This window comes from Gossypium raimondii, chromosome 8 (assembly GCF_025698545.1).
Source record: "Gossypium raimondii isolate GPD5lz chromosome 8, ASM2569854v1, whole genome shotgun sequence".
Lineage (NCBI taxonomy): Eukaryota > Viridiplantae > Streptophyta > Magnoliopsida > Malvales > Malvaceae > Gossypium > Gossypium raimondii.
In genome coordinates, this window is record NC_068572.1 from 12,305,004 (window position 1) to 12,320,883 (window position 15,880).

Consider the following 15,880-nt stretch of genomic DNA (forward strand, 5'->3'; position numbering starts at 1 on the left):
GTGGCTTAACTCTGATGTTCAAAGTTTCAAGTGGACAGGGTTTACTCGAGAGCAGTAAATGTGCCAACCTTTTCAAAGAAGTTGATGGGTATAACAGGGATGAGTGAGCAGTGGGTTGCTGCACAGATTAAGCAAAAGGGGGATAGTAAATGCGTTCCTTAGAGAAGTTTGAAAGATGCAATTCTAACGCACCTAGACGTGAGGAAAAGGTTAGATGTCTTTGCTTTAAGTATAAATGGCTTGGTTGTCTTCCCCAAGGCCTTGGGGCATGTGGATGAAGCAGTCACCGATTTATTTGACCGGCTTGATAAGAAAGTTACACCGATTCCGGCAATTTTGGCAGAAACCTTCAGGTCATTAAGTGCATGCTGAAAAACATGTGAGGGCAGATTTATTGGATGTGCACAGCTTCTACTTGTATGGTTTCACAGTCACTTTTGGAAGGTGGATAAAGTTTCGTATCGGGTTTTCTCTGAAAATTATTCACCACTAAAGGAGATAGTAGCTACGCCGAGGAGAGACGACATTTCGGAGGAGAAGTGGATGGCAATTCTTCAAAATCTTCAGGAGGAAGACGTTGAGTGGAGAGCTCCTTGGTTGCTTCCAAATGAAATATTCCAAGTTTAGGATTTTGGAGAAATTGTGCCCTAACATAATGGGCCGCGATTTCTTAAATCTTGAATAAATGGATATTCTTTTAAATTTTTATTACACGAGTATTCTAGCCTAATTCATTTTGGAGGGAATTAGAATGTCGTGACCTAACGCATTGGGTGTGACATTTTCTTTCTCTGAAATGATAAGGGTCTTAATACGTAACGTTTTTAAGTTTTTGCTAAGGATTATATTTTTCAAATTTTCGACATTAAGACATTAATTAATCAACTAGGTGTTAATTTTTGGGCGTTATGAGGGTGTTAATCCTTCCTCATACGTAACCGACTCCCGGACCAGTTTTTCTAAAATTCGTAGACCAAAGTCGTTTTTTAGGTGACCCAATCATACCTTAATAAAATATTGGTGGCGACTCCAAATTTTCATCGACAACTAATTTATTTGTTTTTTCTAACAAATAAAAAAAATGGTTTCGACAACGTCGATGCGTTTTTAGGGGATAACCCAAAAAAACGCTTCCACGTTAGTGCTTTTTTCCTTGTGTTAGGCAAAAATGCTTTGCCGTGGATGCGCTTTTGGTCGTGTAATCCTCAGTGGGTTATTTTCTAATTAGGGCCTAGGTTTAGGGTTCTTGAGTTTGATTAGGGTTTAGGAAATTTTAAATTAGGGTATTATGTTTTTAATTGTTTAGGGTTTTAGGGTTTAATTTTTTTAATTGCTAAGTATTGTTCTGGAAAAAATAATTTTGACAAGATGGGTTCTGAAAAAATAAATTTGACGTGATGTGTTTTGAAAAAATTATTTTAAAAACGCTTTTGATTCTGAATAAATATATTTGAGAAGATGGTTCTGAAAACATATCCCGGGATTCCCGGGAAATCTGATAGTGGGGGTTGAAAAACAAAATTAACCCTTACCATTTTCATTTGGTCGACAGAGATATGCTTATCATCGAGACAAATTAATTGCTAAGTCATTGCTAACATGATCAAATTTCTTAGAAATTAAAAAGATAATAATAATTTCAGGCAAAAAAAAATTAGAGAGCTTTGAGAGCTTTTTTTAAGAAATTTAGAGAGAAATTTGGAAGAATAAAAAATTTGGTGTGAAAAAATGGGTTGGGGGTTTATACTTTTTTTTCCTGACTGTTGGAGGCCCAATGGTCAGATTTTTAAACGACCGTTGGGGGGAAACACCGCCAAAAGCGCGTCCACGTCAGAGCGCTTTTGTCTGACACAAGGAAAAAAAAAGCGTTGACATGGAAGAGTTTTTCTGAGTTATCCCCTAAAAACACGTGCATGTTAGCACATTTTTGGGTTTTCGGTCCATACCCGTTATTATTTTTAGAAACGACCTATTTCCGTAAATAATTTTGGAAATGGACCTTTATTGCTACTAAACCCTTAATAAGTAGATATGTGTTTTAAATTTTTGTATATGAATAATGTCGTCGTTGATTGAGTTAATGTTACAAATAAATACGATGCTAGCTCAAGATTGATGACAAATTAATGATAAACAATTATATTCATTTAGTATTCTTAATCGATGTACATTTCAATTTTATTTTACTCACAATTTAATTTAATTTTTAATTTTAATAACGTATATATTTATTATTTAATCTAAATTATATTTTATTATTTATTATAAAATATTTTAAACACATATTTATATTACAAATATATAATTTATATAATAAGATTTCTGGTTATATATATGAAAATCTTTTGAATAAATTTACAAGTTAATTATTATTTAATACAACTGTAATCTCAATCATTTAGATAGATATAATGCTGACGAGTGTAATAGAAAAATATATAAAACTCAATTCAAAGCCAACCTAAGTGCCGACCCCGTCTCTTGCGAACAACACGAGGTCACACTGTTTCATTGGCCTTAAATAAAACAAAAAATGTTATCACAGTATTACGTTACCCAACAATTCTTGGGGGCCAAAGCAAACTACCCTATTTGACAAAAGGAGCCCCTTTTTAATGGTTTATGTAGCTTTTTAGCCATTTGTTCATAGGAAACTAATTTCCCTCACGAACAACATCATACCCTTTGTTTTTAAATTTAATTTGACTTTTATTATGCACTTATATCACCAATCTGAGAATCAGATAAGATTCAGGTTGCTCACTCACAACTTGAAAGTTCGCAAGGAGAGCTCGCGATCTTAGCTCGCACATGTCAAAAGGTGCTCGTAAGGGAAGCTTGCTGTCTCAGCTCGCATATACTCAAAGAGTTTGCATATGGGGGCCACGAAGTCTAGTAGGCAGCCCAAAACAATACACGTCTTACATACATAAAGTCTACTAAAAACGTTAATTCCATAAACAATAACTATATATATAAATATCCGATTATCTCCTTTAATTGAGACACAACAAAAAATTACTCAACAACTTTCATAATTTAAACTACTTTTATTCGTTTCATTAGTCTTTGGGCATGTACGTTGACATTTTGAAGAAGATAGGAAAAGTACATAAGTTGACTATTATTTTCCTTTAAATGTTGTTTTACACATTTTCGCATACCCATAGCATATAATGGCGCCATATATGATTCTAGAAAATGTATTAACTTTTCGAGTCAATCATTATATTCAGTAATATTTTTTAGATAAATTATATTCAAAATTATTAAATTATTAGTAAATTTATGTTTTAGTCACTCGATTTTAAAAATTACAAAATAATCATTGAATTATTTAAAAGTTTTCATTCAAATTATTATCTTGTTAAAATAGATGTTGTATGGTCTTTTCTATTCGTACCATTTGCATCGATCGAAAGCTCTTCTTACCATTTTCATTTGCAATTCAATTTTTTTATGAAATAATTTTAAACACCATGAATATAAGAACCAAAATCCAAATAGTTTTTTCTTTAATCTTCGACACTAAACTTCAGACTAACTCAGATTTAAAGTATGTTATTCTATTTATTGATGAGTACTGATCCACTATACCGAATGTCGAATCACAGCTTGGAGCTCGCTAACCAGACTTTAAAAAAAAAACTTAATAATTTAGTTATTTAAATAAAAAACTTTTAAATAATTCAATAATTATTTATAATTTTTCAAAATTGATTGACCAAAATATAAACTTATTAATAGTTTAATCAACATAAAAATGGAACTCTTTTTATTTTATTTAAAAAAATGAGGTTTGTGCTTGGGAGTTGGGACACCAAGCCATATATTCATGCATAGCCTAACATGTTGCGTTTTAATTTATTTTACAAGGCGCCGCTGCTCCGAATATTTTATTTAAATTAATAAACTTAAAATCTTATCCCTTTTTGTGATTTGAAACATTAATTAGAACTATTTTACTTTTAAAGGCTATTTTTCAAATTTATTTATAGAAATGGGGTGATTTCTGCATTATTTATCGAAAAGGACCGAAAATGACAAAAATGTGTCCATGTAGGAGTGTTTTTGGGTGAAATTTCAGCAAAATGCGCCCCTGGGGGAGCGATTTTGCCATGTTAGCATAAAACACGCTGACGTGGATGCGCTTTGCTAACGTGGCAAAATCTCTTCCTAGGGGCACATTTTGCTCCGTGTTTTTTTCCCCAACGGCTATTTTTTTTTACCGTTGGGGGGTCCAACGGTAAAAAAATCTATAAAAATCCACTTCCTATTTTTTTCACACTTTATTTCTTCAAAAATTGGCAAAAAACACTTAAATTTCTCTCTAAAATTTTCAAAGCTCTCAAATTTCTCCTTAAATTTCTCAAAGCTCTCTTTAATTAATTATTTTCTTTTATTTTTTTTCTAAATTAGTATTATTTTTTTATAATTTCAAAAATATTTGATCATGTTAGCAATGGCTGAAGAATTAATTCATCTCGATCATAAACATATCTCCGTCAAACAAATGAAAATGGTAAGGGTTAATTTTAATTTTTGAACATTATTTAATATTTTTTCCTTTTATGTAATTTTAATTCATTTTTATTTTATAATTTTTTATAACAGTTTGTAGATCGAGTGTTACAATGTTATATTCGTAACATGTCTGGTCCTCCATCATCATTGATAGAAAATTATTTGAGGGAAGTGGGTTTTTGGCACGTGGCCACGATAGCCGGAGGCGCAAGTTGGACCTGAAACTCATCAGTGCCTTAACAGAGAGGTGGAGACCCAAGACGCACACATTACATCTTCCATGCGGAGAGTGTACCATTACTTTGGAGGACGTGCAGTTACAATTGGGATTGCCGGTGGATAGGTCCACACTTACCGAGTCCGTTCAATCTGCTGATTGGGGAGCCGTATCCTACAATCTATTGGGTGCGATTCAGAATAATATTTACGAAGGTCGGATCGAGATGAGCTAGTTACAAGACACATTCTCAGAGCTGGGGAATGATTCCACTGAAGTAGAAAGAATACGATACGCTCGGGCATACATCCTTGAGATGATTGGAGGTTATTTGATGTCGGACTTGTCATGAAACCTCGTACATCTGAGGTGACTGCTGAAACTTGTTGATTTTAGAGCAGCTGGTGAATTTAGTTGGGGGTCTGCCGTGTTAACAACATTGTACCGGGAGATATGCGAGGTGACGCCACCAAATAAAGCCAAAATCAGAGGTTGCTTATCACTATTACAATCATGAGCTCAGTTTTGCTTTTTATTTTTACGTCCTCGAGTGAACCACCCATATACATTCTCACTCATAATAAGGTAAAATTTATATTTGATTTTACAATTATTACATAGATTTAAAATATAATTGCATGCTAAAAATTTATTTAATTGGGTGGAACCATTCTGCGAGTTATTTTAGAATACCTACCACTCTTGAAGATATACGGCTTCTATTAGACCAACGGTCGGAAGCCCAAGTAAGTATTAAATAAAATAAAAATACATAAAATAGTTGTTTCGTATTTAGTATTTAGTATTATGTATATAACTAATATTTTTATCACGTTCATATAGTTTCAATGAACACCATATGAGGATCCGACAATTCGAGCAGTAATTCCAGATGACTTCTTTCAAAATTCGAACATTTGGCATGTTAAGGTCTCATTTGTCAACTATGCTACTGTCGAGATGCACCAGACGGATAGAGTGTTGCGACAATTTAGATTCCGACAACCGATTCCTGAGGCACCTGAGGTGCTCGATGATGAGCACAAAATTTACTTACGGTAAACGAATACGAATTGACCGACATTCTTCTTGAAATATATCGAAATTTGGGAAAACTCATATGATCATATACCTACTTGCGAACCAATCATCATTCCAGAGTCAGCGTGTGCGCTAGATTACATGTCATTTTTTAGGATCCATGGCAAGCCATATTTGCTATCAGAAGAGCAGAGGCGTTAGCAAATCCGTGTCGAAAAAGAACGACGGGGACCATTAAATCCAAGGAGAAGAGATGACGGCATGGGCCCATCAATAGCGCCCACACTATCACCGGCCCAACGCCTCAACCGACGACACCCACACCACAGCCCCTTCAGATTATGTCAGGTGCGTATCCTAGCCCTTATATGTATCCTAACCCTTATATGTTTCCTTTTCTCAGTCTTATGCTAGGTTAGAATGCATGGTCCGGTGCATCTCCTTTCCCGATGACTCCGACTCAACCCCCGATATATAGGCCATCGTCGTTGGAGGGATCACACGAGGCACTGTCTAAGAGCTCATCTCATTACTAATCCCCATCGCCTTATGAGATTCAAACACCTCCGTCGTAGGTGATGCAAACACCACCACATTCTTTATTCTATCAAGGTGGGTCATCCTCCTAACACCCACAACCGGAGCAACCACAACCCCCGCCGGGAGCTGAATTAAGGAGGAATCCAGCGCGTAATCATCGACCACTCCCATGTGGCACTGATTCCGACTGGCTCAAACATTAATTTTTTTAAATATATTTGTACAAACTTTTTTATATTGTTTTATTTAATAAAATAAATGTTGTTTTAATATTTTAATAGTAAATTATTCTTATATTTTTATTTAATAAAATAGAAGTTCTTTTGAATAAGGCAATAGAAATAATGCAACATAGTTTCATTACAGCAATTATCAACTATTTCGGTTTGGACATAATCAAATTGTATGACTTGGGTTCCTACACCATCCGCACAGCTTCTATTAGTTTGTTCTTTCCCGGATATCCATATTATTACGTATTCTACTTGAGCAAGGTTGACTTTTTAGTTTACAACGCAATTCCTTATCTAGTAATAACTTAAATAGAGCAAGAAATACAGGCGGCCGCTTATGTTCATCTGGGATCGATGGGAATACATGTCTCCACACATTGTACATGTATTCTATTTTGTACACTTTGTCGACATATCTCATGGGATCCAAACAGAGATTCTAACAAGCTACAATTGCATGAGCGCATAGATAACGAAGTGCGTCAAACGTCCCACAGTCGCAAGTCCTATTTCCCAAGTGTACACGATATTGCCCACCTGTAATACCTTAGTTCGGTTTGTCAAACTTGGCCACACTAAACCATAGGTTGTTGCAATTGTGACACACTACGTGCCTGGTGTTGGCCCGCGTCTTCGCCTTGTTAATTTCTTACAATACCTTCCGGAACCATACATAACCTCTCTGCATTTGGCCTTTATAACTCATTGCTCACTTTGGAAATGATGCCGCCAAATAAAAATATGTCTCTTGCACAACCGAAGTTATCGGCAAATGACGCGTTCCTTTTAGACCAGAATTTATGCATTCAGCCAGGTTTGAAGTCATATGACCATATCGTAGGCCGCCGTCGTATGCTTGTGTCCATTATTCGAAAGGTATGTTACAGAGGTAGTCTGCGCCTTGTTCGTTAACTGAACGCAAAATCGCCAACATCTCATGAAAACAGTCATTATTGATCTCATACCCTGCCAATATAAGTTGATAACGAAAGTTACATACCACTATTCCATTCAGAATAAATTGAATATTACAAACCAATTTTATATTGATAGAGATTAAATACCCATGTTGGTCACTTGTAGTCGTTCAGTGGTAGACCGATATTGCCCGTAGTAATTAGATGTAACGTGCCTTAGATAATACCGATGGTGTGTGCGATTCCATAGGTTTCTCTGTCGTTCAATTGTAGCTAGTATTCTTGTAACACCCCTTAACCCCAAACCGTCATTAAAACAGGGTTACGGAGCATTACCGGATCCATCAGACAATTTACAATTAATATACAAATAATTATCAAACATAATATAAAATAATCTTAAAGTCCCTTAGATGGACCCTCAAGGTCCAAAATATGAGTTAGGAGTGATTCGGGACTAATTCAGGTGCTCGGAGATTTTTTTTTTGTGCGAACTCAATATAACCCCTTTATAAATATCTAACCTTCCCTACAATTTCAAACCACAACCAATTCAAAACCAATATCATAATTCATACAATTTCGTGTTCAAATAACCTAAACATATATTTTTATAACTTAACGTTTCATTTATCATCCAAACATTAGAGACCAATTCTTTACAACCAAAACTTTCAAGACTCTTTAATAAGACCGAAGTACATGCCACATTTACCAAAGGAAAAATACATCACCGAAGATATGTTGAAGTCGAGATTGATCTGGACGTTGAACCTGGACCTTTGACTTCTATCGACCTGCACCTGGAAACAACCGTACGCTGAGTATTCCATACTCAGTGGTATTACCATAATTCAAATTATAACAATAATAAACATGTAATGCATAAATCATACATAAAAATTTAAACTCAAATTTCATATTTCAACAATAATAATTCATCAATTAATATCATATATCCACAATTTGGAACTTGGACACATCATAACCTTAGGTTCTTTTCTCAATCCCATATCACATTTCAATTCACAATTCAACTTTTTCATCTCATTTCAGTAGCTCGATTGATCAACTCATTCGGTTTATCATTTCATTATTTACCCTATTAACAAAATTCAGACTTTCGCGAGTACACGGATCCAACCAAACACTCCATTATGGCACCCAGTGCCTAATCGGATAGTTTGAAGCAATAGTTGACACCAGTGTCTCATCGGCAAACCCGAAGAAAGTTGGTACCCAGTGTCTCATCGACTTAAGGTCGAAGTATCCCTGAACTCTTCCAATCCTATGGCATGCCAACTATATCCGACTTAGCCCGACTAGTTAATAGGGTCCCCAAATTCACATTTCAAATTTCACTTTTTCACTTTCAATCACAATTCAATTCAAAATTCACTTTTCCATTTTCAAGTCAATACTTGATTCAATTCCACACATATATTCATCATTCAATTGAATTTCTTTCAACTAAATAATAGTACTTACCATATATTTCACTTATCATACATATAAATTTAAATATAGCATTTAATAATAAATAATTTGAATTATAGTAATACAAACCCGGATTTGTTAGATTACTCCTCGACAACTTTTCCCTTTCCTTTCGATGCTGATGCTTCGGGTTCTTTGCTAGCTACGAAAATTAAAATAATTATACCATTAATTACAGCACTAATTATAACAAATAATTGAATTTCTATTCAATTTACACCTTATTTTCAATTAGGTCCTAATTAACTCATTCACTTTACTAACTTAATTCATACTTCATTCTTATTCAAATTCCTATCAAATTCAACCTAACTATCAAGCGTTCATAATAAAACCCTAATTTAAAATTTCTTTCAATTTAATCCTCAATCACAAAACTTATAGCTTCTTTTACAATTTAATTCATTTATCAATCCTAACTTGAAATTCATTCAATTAAATCCCTAATTCAACAATTTATCCAACATGAACCATGCTTAAAACCTATGAACTTCTAAAACCTCAACTTAATTTCAACAAAACTTTGTTTTAAAGCTTCTAAAACATCAAAATTAAGTAAAAGGGCTTAATTGACTTACCAATCAAAGCTTTAAACCTTAAACCCTCAATTTTTCTTTTTCTTTTCTTTCTTTCTTTTTCCTGTTTTGTTTTGAAGTGACTTCTATTCTATCTTTTCATTTCTTTCATTATAAACTAATTAATAATAATAAATATCTAATTAATAACAAATATTTATATTACATTTGTACACACATATATTTTACACTTGTCTATTAGCATGACCATCCATTTGTCTTTCTTTTATTTTTTATCATACAAAATCTTATAATATAATTATTTAATTAATAAATATCTTTTAATTAAATAATAATTATAATACAAGTGTATATATATATTATTACCCTTGTATCATCTTATCACTATACACTTGTCTTAATTTTAATTTATTCCATAATATAATAATATAATTAATATAAATTACAATTTAAATAAATAATAATATATTTTATAATTAATTAACATAAAAATCTAAGATTTTTATACACATTTGCCGCCTCATTTAATGGAACATGCTTAATTACCTATTTAGTCCCTATTATTTTCTTTTAATCTATAATTAAACTTTTACCCTTTATTCAATTTAATCCTTTTTCTTAATTACCCTTAATTAAGCTAAATTCACTTAATTAAAACCTAATTAAGCTCACTACTAGACTCATAAATATTTCTAATAATTATTTACGAACTCATTTTGATAAGACAGAGGCCCGATAATGTACTTTTTCGATGCCCTTGGATTTTGGGTCATTACAATTCTAGTGCCCCGATCCGATATAACGCAAATATCTGGTTGGGGGCATACATGTCCTATTAACCTAGAAAGAAAGAAATATTAGTCATCATTTGACTCTCTCGGTGTTATTGTAAACGCAATAAGAAGGATTCTCCCACCGCCATCCTGTGCCACAGCTAGGAATAGTCGATAGGTACCATCAATTTGTACCAATAGCTTGCAGTACACAAATGCGTCCCAGCATTGCTTAAAGTTTCAGAATAGAAGCTTGAACACTTGGCATCTACGGAGCAATCGGTCGTTGTAGTACGCAGGGCTCGTTTCAAGGTTTGTTATGCAACCTAGGACGTACCTCTCCAGCACTTGATACCATTGCCACATCTCATTATATGAAGCGTTCCACCCACTATGCATCTTTTCTAATGCCTTTTGCTTACCTATCCAAGCCTTGTGGTAAGAGGGCGTGTACCTCAATTGTATATGAATATTGGTAATTAAGACTGACACAGAAGTCATGGGATCCGCATTCACCGTCGGTAGTATTAAGCTAGCTATCATACCTGAATCCATCTTGGGATCGAAGTACGTTAAATAATGCAACATTAAATAATAACATTATTATTCAAAAACCTTAAACACCCAGTGATACTATACTGGCAACACAAGTATGTGGACCTTTGTACTTTTTTATCTCCCACAAGCCTTTCTTTTTCTTAACCAAAGCCATGATTTTCCATGAACATGTACCGTCTTGCAATGCACACTTGGCCTTGAACTTCTCAGATTTGGATTTAACCATATTGTAGTTAACCCCGTGATGGATGCTATGTTGTTTCAATGCACCAAGAAAACCATCCTTACTGGAAAGCTCCTTACCGACTTCCAATTCACCCGAATCCAATGACAAGCTTGTACAGTCACGCCTTCTGTGTAGTAGTTCTGGAAACTCCAACTTATCATCTGTCGATATATCGATATTATGCATGTGGGCTAAAGGCGAGTACACCCTAAATCGTGAATCTTTATTATCATCATCTGAACCCCCTTTAATGTCTTCAGGTTCGGATGGAACAGGCTCTCGAGGTGGATCCACATCAGACTCATCATCCAACCCACCATCATCTGCAACGTACGAGGTCCCCTCGTCGGTAGACGTTGTAGGGAGTACATCATCCCTTCTTGTAGACATTTCACAATGTCCCCAATCAGATGTGGATCGCAACCACTAGAAGTTGATGTCATTCCCCAATACGTATTTTCAGCATCGAACACCGACCCACCGATGTACATGTCCCATCCACTAACCGAGTGTCGTGCAAGAGTTGTGTATTCCATACTGCCACAAAAAAACGGGCACTTCCATATTCTGCCTCCCACTAACTTAGTGTCGGGTAGGGGTCGTGTATTCCTCTCAGACAGCAATAGATGTTGAAGTCGCAAATGCTTTATTTGACGATGAAAATTGTACATATAACTCAAGATAGGGTGATCTACTAGCGAGATAAGTCTACACCATCGCCTCCAACCTACGACACCTTTAATAACAAATGAGTCATAGGTCACGAGATCAATCGAAACATAAAATCGATACTTAATAGAAGAAACCCTCATTGGCGTTGTTCCGAAGATTTTACGCCTAATTCTTTTACAAAGTTCTGTTAAATCTATATCCTGGTTAAAAACCAATCGCGTTACATTTTTCGATAAAAAAACAACGCCGTTCTCGGTGTCACGGACCTCACCTTCATAGTAAATAATAGTACTAATATGTTTACTCATCTTCAATTTCTATTCTGCTTAGCCTCTCTAATTTTTCTTACTGTAACTTATGCAACCTGATAATGAAATTTGACTCATTTATAGCCTCAGGTCAAACAGGAACTACTGTAGAAAAAGAGCGTTCACGTGGGAGCTTTTTTCATCAATTTTGCTGATATTATATCCTACTTGAAGCGTTTTTGACACTATTTGTTCAGAATTGTCTTCTCAAAATTATTTTTTCAGGAACTACCGTAGAAAAAGAGCGTCCACGTGGGAGCTTTTTCATCAATTTTGCTGACAGTGCATCTTGCTTGAAGCGTTTTTGACACTATTTGTTCAGAACCATCTTCTCAAAACTATTTTCCAGGAACTACTGTAAAAAAAGAGCGTCCACGTGGGAGCTTTTTCCATCAATTTTGCTAACAATGCATCTTGCTTGAAGCTTTTGCGATACTATTTGTTTAGAACTGTCTTCTCAAAATAAATTGAATATGGAACTATTGTAGGAAAAAATCTTTATTGTCAATACAATTTTCCCTAAACCCTAAACACAAAGTTATTTTAAAAAAAACTAAACCTTAATTTAATTAATTTTCTTAAAAACTCTAAACCCTAATTTAATTAATTTATTTTAAACCCCTAAAACCTAATTTAATTAATTTTTTAAAAAACACTAAACCCTGATTTATTTTTTAAAATTCCTAAAACCTTAAACCTAAATATTTTAACCCTAAACCTACAACCCCAACCCTAAATTAGTTTAACAAAGCCACAACCCTAAAAACTCTAAACAAAAAAACCTTAGGGACTAAATATGCAAAAAGCCCTAACCTAAACACAGAGCAAAACAAGCCCCTAGGGTAGCGATTTTGCCACGTCAGCAAAACGCGTCCACGTCAACGCGTTTTATGTTGACATGGCAAAATCGCTCCCCCAAGGGTGCGTTTTGCTGAAATTTCACCCAAAAATGCTCCTATGTGGATGCGTTTTGCCATTTTCGGCCTTTTTCGATAAATAATGCAGAAATCGACCTATTTCTGTAAATAAATTTGGAAAAGGGCCTTTATAGGTAAAATAGTCAGTTAGAAGCTATTTAGTATTTCGAAGAGCTATTTCTTTCTTTCTTTCTTTTTTTTTTTTGTATTTAGCACATTAATTTGGAAAAAAAAATCCTGAAAATAGAGAAAGAGGATAAAAAAAAAATTAGGTAAATGATGAGAGGTAACCATTTGCAATTTAAAAAACAATAAATTGAGAAATTCAGAGGTAGAGAGCTAAAGAAGAGAGGCATCACGGGAAATTGATCGTAAAGGGGGAAAGCTGATATGATTCTTTCAACATCACCCTATATTTGTATGCCCAAAGCCAAGCACTCCAGCCTGTGACCATTATCTTAAGGCGGTTGCTAGTTGCTACTATTTTTTTTCCTTAATTATTATTTTAGAATACCACTGATAAAGTTAAATCTATAATATTACTTTACTAAATTAAATATTAAAATTTTTAAAAAAATGTTTAAAGGTTTGTTGATACAAAGGTAGGGTTGGAGTAATTCGTGATAGTTCACTCGAAGAGTTGTAAGTGGTTGTATCAGAATTTAGGTTAAATATAAAAATTTGACAGAGAGGAAGAAGATAATTGAGGTTGAAAATGTTTTATAAAGGTGTTTCTGTATCCTTAGGTCTTAACTACGAAATTGATAAGGTGGGAGATAAGGTTGAATGAAGCATGATTAGGAGACTATTAATAAACAATGGAAGTTAGGCCTCATCATTATTATTTTATGTAGATAACAAAATATAAAAGACTTGGTAAAACAGTAGAGAATCGGAACATTGAAGACCAAGGAGTGGATTGGCGAATTGACCCTTGGAGAGGGTGGATGGTCAGTTACTTCGAGAACAAGAAGAAATTTATGCTATCCGCCGCCTCTTTCCAACTATGGTTATTCTAAACGTGGACATTTCTGATTTGATCGCAGAACCCTTATCAACGGCTACAAATCCGTCTACCAAGAGAAGACTATCGCACTCGCGTCGACTTTTCCTCGTTGAACCCCCCCCCCCCCATCACATGCTTTGATATTGATCGAAGAAAAGTCCGCCGCACTCAAATATCATACTCTCAACCGTCGCATCGTGAACCCCTCCACGCCATAAATTTTGACCCGGGTCAATGAAGGGCCAACTAATCTCGTACTTCTCCATTATTGTAACTCAAAAAAAAAAATACAAAACATTTACGCCCTCCTCTAATTATTAGTATAATAATACCAAATTTTTTTATTTAATATATATTAAAATAATTAGATATATAATAATTAATTTAAATTTAAATTTAAAAATAGAATGATGAATAAAAATTCTATTAAAAATATATATATTTTAAAATAAACAAAAATATTTCTTTTCTTTTGTCAAAGATAAGTAATGTAGCCGATTTTATCTTAGTTCGATTGATATGAGCATTGTTGCCAATGCATGAGGACGTAAATTTGAGTGCGCTGAAACATATTATCCTCTTATTTATGGGTTGGGGAGAAGTTATGAATAGTTCTAGACATTGTGTCAAAAAGACATGATATAATCAAAACCTTTTACCAAACGTAGCATTAAATCATATAAGTTCATTTGAACGGTAATAATTAATTTATTCGTGTCATTTAATTCTATTTTTTGGTAAATTATAATAATAAGGTAAAGTCCGAACAACAAATGCGACTAACATGATTCGAACTCAGACCACATTTGAAGCAGTGAATACTTTTAACTATCCAACTATCATATATGATTGTAGTTTAATTCTATTATATGACCATTGAAAGAGACGATTTAATGATTATGATTACTAAAAATCCATTTATATTTGTATTTGTACTTGTATTACATTCCCCACCGTTTAAACAAATATTAATTCAAAAAATATTTTTCAAAAAAATCGCACGAAAAGAGACCATTGTTGGCTTGTGGACGGCGTCTTCGTTTATGTTTCCTCGCGGCCATCGCGTCTCTCTGGCACTTTTTCTTGTCTATATAAACCCAAGGAGAGTCGCTCTTAGAACCCATCTTCATAGCATTTTCTAGAGAGAAAGAGAGAGTTTCTTCTTCGCTGCTGCGGAAGGTTTATTTTCTTTCCCAAAGAATAAAAGCTTTTTCTGCAGTAGCGTTCAAGTTTTTACCAATCCAAAATTTCAATTTAAAGAAAAAGGAGAAAACAGAAATGGCTCGCTCTTTCTCAAACGCTAAGCTTTTCTCTACTTTCGTTGTCGATGGAATCTCTAACGTTATCTCCAGGTACCCATTAGTTCTATTTTTCTTTTCATCTCCATTGCTCTGTTCTTTTTTCTTTCTTCAAGTCTAATGATGTATTGTTTTATTGTTTAGACGAGGATATGCGGCGGCGTCACAAGGAATTGTGTCGAGTGGAATAAGAGGAGGAGCAGGAAGGAGCGCTGCTGCGGTAGTCAAGAAAACAGGGGAAGAGATGTCTGGCGGAGCTAAAGAGAAGGTTTCATGGGTTCCCGACCCGGTTACCGGATGCTACAGACCCGAGAACTGTGCCAACGAGACCGACGTGGCGGAGCTCAGAGCCACCCTCTTGAAGAAGTAGTAAATAAACAAACAAAAAAAAAAGTACTAGTCTCCATATATTTAGCTCAACAAAGCTAACCTGCTTGCTTGCCCCTCCGTCCTTTGTGTAATACTTGATTCTTGATTTCTCATATGCGAATCAAGAAATTTGTACTAGGAGTTTCAATTGATCTTAATCAAATGCTTGTTTTTACTTGCATTTTCTTAATAATTATTTGTGGTGTTGCTATTTAAACGTGATTATATGGAAACATTGATAAGTAAGG

General features: G+C 34.5%; 1 protein-coding gene across 1 annotated transcript; it reads left to right on the forward strand.

Annotated features, from left to right (window-relative positions):
* Positions 1-15,078: 15,078 nt before the first annotated feature.
* LOC105790835 (protein SENESCENCE-ASSOCIATED GENE 21, mitochondrial) lies at positions 15,079-15,807 on the forward strand. Its single transcript, XM_012618616.2, has 2 exons — positions 15,079-15,317; positions 15,408-15,807. Exons 1-2 carry the CDS (start codon positions 15,244-15,246, stop codon positions 15,631-15,633), a joined length of 300 nt encoding a protein of 99 aa, XP_012474070.1. The 5' UTR covers positions 15,079-15,243; the 3' UTR covers positions 15,634-15,807.
* The last annotated feature ends 73 nt before the right edge of the window (positions 15,808-15,880 follow it).

Bases quoted from the DNA above. Each gene is read 5' to 3' on its own strand.
- LOC105790835 (XM_012618616.2), top strand. From the start codon at position 15,244: ATGGCTCGCTCTTTCTCAAACGCTAAGCTTTTCTCTACTTTCGTTGTC. The intron at 15,318-15,407 runs GTACCCATTAGT...TTTATTGTTTAG, and splicing joins ATCTCTAACGTTATCTCCAG to ACGAGGATATGCGGCGGCGT.